The sequence below is a fragment of the Hemibagrus wyckioides genome, linkage group LG02 (assembly GCF_019097595.1).
Source record: "Hemibagrus wyckioides isolate EC202008001 linkage group LG02, SWU_Hwy_1.0, whole genome shotgun sequence".
Taxonomy (NCBI): Eukaryota; Metazoa; Chordata; class Actinopteri; order Siluriformes; family Bagridae; genus Hemibagrus; species Hemibagrus wyckioides.
In genome coordinates, this window is record NC_080711.1 from 1,856,428 (window position 1) to 1,861,427 (window position 5,000).

The window sequence follows — 5,000 nt, forward strand, 5'->3', positions numbered from 1 at the left end:
GATGATGATGATGATGATGAATGATGATGATGAGGTGCTACTAGTTTCCTTTCAGGAATAAAGTTATAAAGGAGGATAACTTTCAAGGACGACTCTTTTGTTTTAGTTTATTTGAACATTTAATGTGTTAAGATATTATTCATTCATTCATTCATTCATTCATTCATTCATTCATTCATTCGTTCCTTCGTTCATTCATTCAATTATTAATTAGTTAATTAATTAATTAATTATTTAATTCATTCCTACATTAATTCATTCATTCGTTCGTTAATTCATTCATTCATTTGTTCATTAATTCATTCATTTGTTCATTCATTTGTTCATCAATTCATTATTTTTTTCATCCATTAATTAATTAATTAATTAATTAATTTATTTATTTATTTATTAATTCGTTTGTTAATTTATTTATTCGTTCATTCATTTATTCAATTAATTTATTCATTCATTAGTTTGTTTATTCATTCAGTCATTTGTTTGTTTGTTTATTTGTTATTTATTGTACTATTATATCATTCCAGAGCGATGGAGCCAGAAAAGTGTGTGAGACCAATCCCGTACAACTGACTCATCCCCAATCCCGTGATGCATCTGTACCTGTCTTGGAGATGATGGCGGAGTTCTTGCTAAGCCCCGCCTCCTCGCTCAGGCCGCAGATGTTCTCGCTGTACACGCGGAACTTGTACTCGTTCCCCATCACCAGGTCAGAGACGGTGCAGCTTGGCCTGCGGTTGTGTTCATACACCGTGAACCACTCCTACACACACACACACACACACACACACACACGTCATGTCATATGAGGAGGTGATTGTTCCCTAATGATTAACTGCAGGATAGCGTCTAGTTCAGATTCCATATTCGTTTCTCAGACGTTCATTAATGTTTATATTTAGCCACGCCCACAAAACACCATAAAAGGCAAAGGTGAAAGAGAGAGAGATGAAAGCAGCAAAATGACGATGGTGGTGAGTGTGTTCTTCCTGACCATGGTGTGCGATGTGTGTGTGGGTCAGGGTATGTGTGTGTGTGGGTGTGTTGTGTGTATGTGTGTGGGTCAGGATGTGTACATCATGATGTGTGTGCCAGGGTGTGTGTGGTGGTCTGTTGTGTGTGTGTCAGGGTATGTGTTGTGTGTGTGCTGTGTGTTTGTGTTACCGTGTGTGTCACAGTGTGTGTGTGTGTTGTGGGTCAGGGTATGTGTTTTGTGTGTGTGTGTGTTGTCCATCCATACCTTGGTCTTCAGGTCAGCTTTCTGGACGGTGTGTGTGTGTGTGTGTGTTGTTCATCCATACCTTGGTCATGAACCGTCAAAAATAAATGTACAGTCGTTCAATATCAACATCACACAAGGTACAATTACTGTGATCTATATTAAATCTATATGTAAGAAACTCTAAAGATATAGATATCATTACAAATTTTAAAGTGTTGGGGGGGGTATGGGAAAGGAGAGATATATGGTTCTTCATTTAATAATAGAGCTCTTGGGAAAAATGTGAGTCACATTATTTCGACTTGATTTGGAAATTTATCTTGGGTCAATAGAGTTGTTATTAATTTATTTGTCAGGCTACACCTAATAAAATCTTGCCCATTTATTATTAAAGAAGGTAAATGAAGAGCTTCAGTTACACTGGTCACTGTATTACTGACCAACAGTACAAAGGCCTTTAGAATACAGTTCAGTACCATGTTATATCGCTCGTAATCACAATGAATATTAGATTTTCTACAAAAAGTACCGTGATCCCTAAAAGCTAATCTTACCTACTATAGTTAAACTATCTCTGTAATATTACTCCTCTCTGTTATTAGTGATAACTAACCTTTAAACATGTCCGAATTTGAAAAAAAAAAAAGAGAAAAAGATTAGCTCTCAGGACACCAGTGGTCTGCGCACTTCGTGGAATTGATTCATCTTCCCTGGGAGAGTAATGCCTGTGCCTGTGGCCTTGATGGTGTATTTCTGACAGTGATTTAACACACACTACATTCGTGGGCGTAATTTCTCATGTGGTGTGTGTAACAGAGGTGTTGTGAGAACTAGCGCTGTGTCTGTAAACTGTGGTCGTCGTAGAACACACAAAAATTCTGAATTATGTACGATTATTTTTGACAGTGATTTTATTCCATACAGGTCAGCTTTCTGGATGGTGTGTGTGTGTCTGTGTGTGTGTGTGTGTGTGTGTTATACATCCATACCTTGGTCTTCAGGTCAGCTTTCTGGACGGTGTATCCCGTGATCTCAGTGTTGCCATTGTCTTTGGGAGGCTTCCACTCAAGAGCAGCGTTAAAACCCCACACATCAGTCACCATGATGTTGATGGGAGGCCCGGGCTTCTCTGTGTGTCCAGAAGGGGACAGGAAATCATCAAGATATCATTAGTAACATCTCAACACACACACACACACACACACATATGAGCGAGGGTTTAAAGCGAGAAACGGATAAAGCAATAATGTAGGAATGATGTTTGTGTGTGTGTGTTTGTGTGTGTGTGTGTGTGTGTATGTGTGTGTGTGTGTGTTGGCATTAATCCTGGCCCTGGATGCAGGATGCTGCTGTGACTAAGTGGCTCATCAGGGTTGTTTCCGCGCTCTCATTAGCTCGCTCCTCGGGGAAAACTCAGATTTCCGACCCCTTAATCTCGTCCTAATCCCACCTCATTCCCTTAATATTCCCAATGATGCCGAGCCGGAATCTGTGGAATAGCCGTGTTCTGGTGTCGGTTGGTAAAACAGCATCATATCATGCTAGCATAACATGAATGTTATACACCATTCTTAGCCAGCTAGCGACCAGGCCTCTTCCTGAATGTGTATTTTCTCCGATGTGGAATATTTCTAGGATGGAAACTTTTTCCTAAAAGTGTTTTTTTTTCATCTTTTTTAGAGAAGCTAGTTTTAACAGCTCCTTTTTGAAGAATTAGCAAAAACAAAACAAACCAATTAGCAAAGCATGTCATGGCGGACTGACCTACGATCTGGATCTCGATGTCGGCTTTGTCCTCCATGTTCTCGATCTTGACGCAGAGGGTGTATTTTCCAGAATGTTCCCGAGTGGCGCTCCTGATGAACAGGATGGTGTCCACCTCAGTGGTGCGGATGTTGACCAGTTTGGGGTCCAGCGGAGCGTCGTCCTTTAACCAGGTCACCACAGGGCGAGGTTTTCCCTGACACACAGGACCATGATGGTGTTCAAGTAAAAATCAGATGCTTCTGCAGTCAGTATTTTCTATCCCATCTTATATTTTTACACAGCTTGTGTTTCTCTAAATGAAACATGACTCTGATGTTTCTAGGCTTGAAGTCAAGAGCACCACTGTTAATGTCACAACACACACACACACACACACACCCTGACACACACAGGCACATACCCTGATACACATCCTGACCCAGACACACGCACACACCCTGACACACACACACCGTGACATCCTGACACACACACACACTCTGACACACACACACACCTGACATCCTGACACACACACACACACACACCTGACATCCTGACACAAACACACACACACACATACACACACACACCTGACATCCTGACATACACACACACACACACCTGACATCCTGACACAAACACACACACACACATACACACACACACCTGACATCCTGACACAAACACACACACACCTGACATCCTGACACAAACACACACACACACATACACACACACACCTGACATCCTGACACAAACACACACACACCTGACATCCTGACACAAACACACACACACACATACACACACACACCTGACATCCTGACACAAACACACACACACCTGACATCCTGACACAAACACACACACACACCTGACATCCTGACACAAACACACACACACACATACACACACACACCTGACATCCTGACACAAACACACACACACACCTGACATCCTGACACAAACACACACACATACACACACACACCTGACATCCTGACACAAACACACACACACACCTGACATCCTGACACAAACACACACACACACATACACACACACACCTGACATCCTGACACAAACACACACACACCTGACATCCTGACACAAAAACACACACACACCTGACATCCTGACACAAACACACACACACACATACACACACACACCTGACATCCTGACACAAACACACACGCACCTGACATCCTGACACAAACACACACACACACATATACACACACACCTGACATCCTGACACAAACACACACACACACATACACACACACACCTGACATCCTGACACAAACACACACACACACACACCTGACATCCTGACACAAACACACACACACATACACACACACACCTGACATCCTGACATACACACACACACACACACACACACCTGACATCCTGACACAAACACACACACACATACACACACACACCTGACATCCTGACATACACACACACACACACACACACACACACACACCTGACATCCTGACACAAACACACACACACACATATACACACACACCTGACATCCTGACACAAACACACACACACATACACACACACACCTGACATCCTGACACAAACACACACACACATACACACACACACCTGACATCCTGACATACACACACACACACACACCTGACATCCTGACACAAACACACACACACACACACACACACACACGCCTGACATCCTGACATACACACACACACCTGACATCCTGACACAAACACACACACACACACACACACCTGACATCCTGACACAAACACACACACACACCTGACATCCTGACACAAACACACACACACCTGACATCCTGACACAAACACACACACACACCTGACATCCTGACACAAACACACACACACACACGACATCCTGGCACACACACCACAAACCCTGACACACACACACACTGTTGCCTGTTGTTCCTTGTGTACAGAGGTCTCAGCACAGGAAGTGATGTAATCAGCTTACCTGAAAGGGGATGACCAGGTTGACCTTC

General features: G+C 42.9%; 1 protein-coding gene across 1 annotated transcript in view; it reads right to left on the reverse strand.

Annotated features, from left to right (window-relative positions):
• The window catches only part of mybpc2a (myosin binding protein Ca), a 42,540-nt gene that overhangs the window by 2,862 nt on the left and 34,678 nt on the right, over positions 1-5,000 (reverse strand). The window contains exons 22-25 of the mRNA XM_058405805.1: positions 4,973-5,000; positions 2,984-3,179; positions 2,209-2,348; positions 601-760 (exon numbers count right to left, since the gene is read on the reverse strand). The exon at positions 4,973-5,000 is cut by the window's right edge and continues 61 nt beyond it. Of these exons, the coding sequence (XP_058261788.1) occupies positions 601-760; positions 2,209-2,348; positions 2,984-3,179; positions 4,973-5,000 (524 nt within the window). The remainder of the gene's footprint in view (positions 1-600; positions 761-2,208; positions 2,349-2,983; positions 3,180-4,972) is intronic.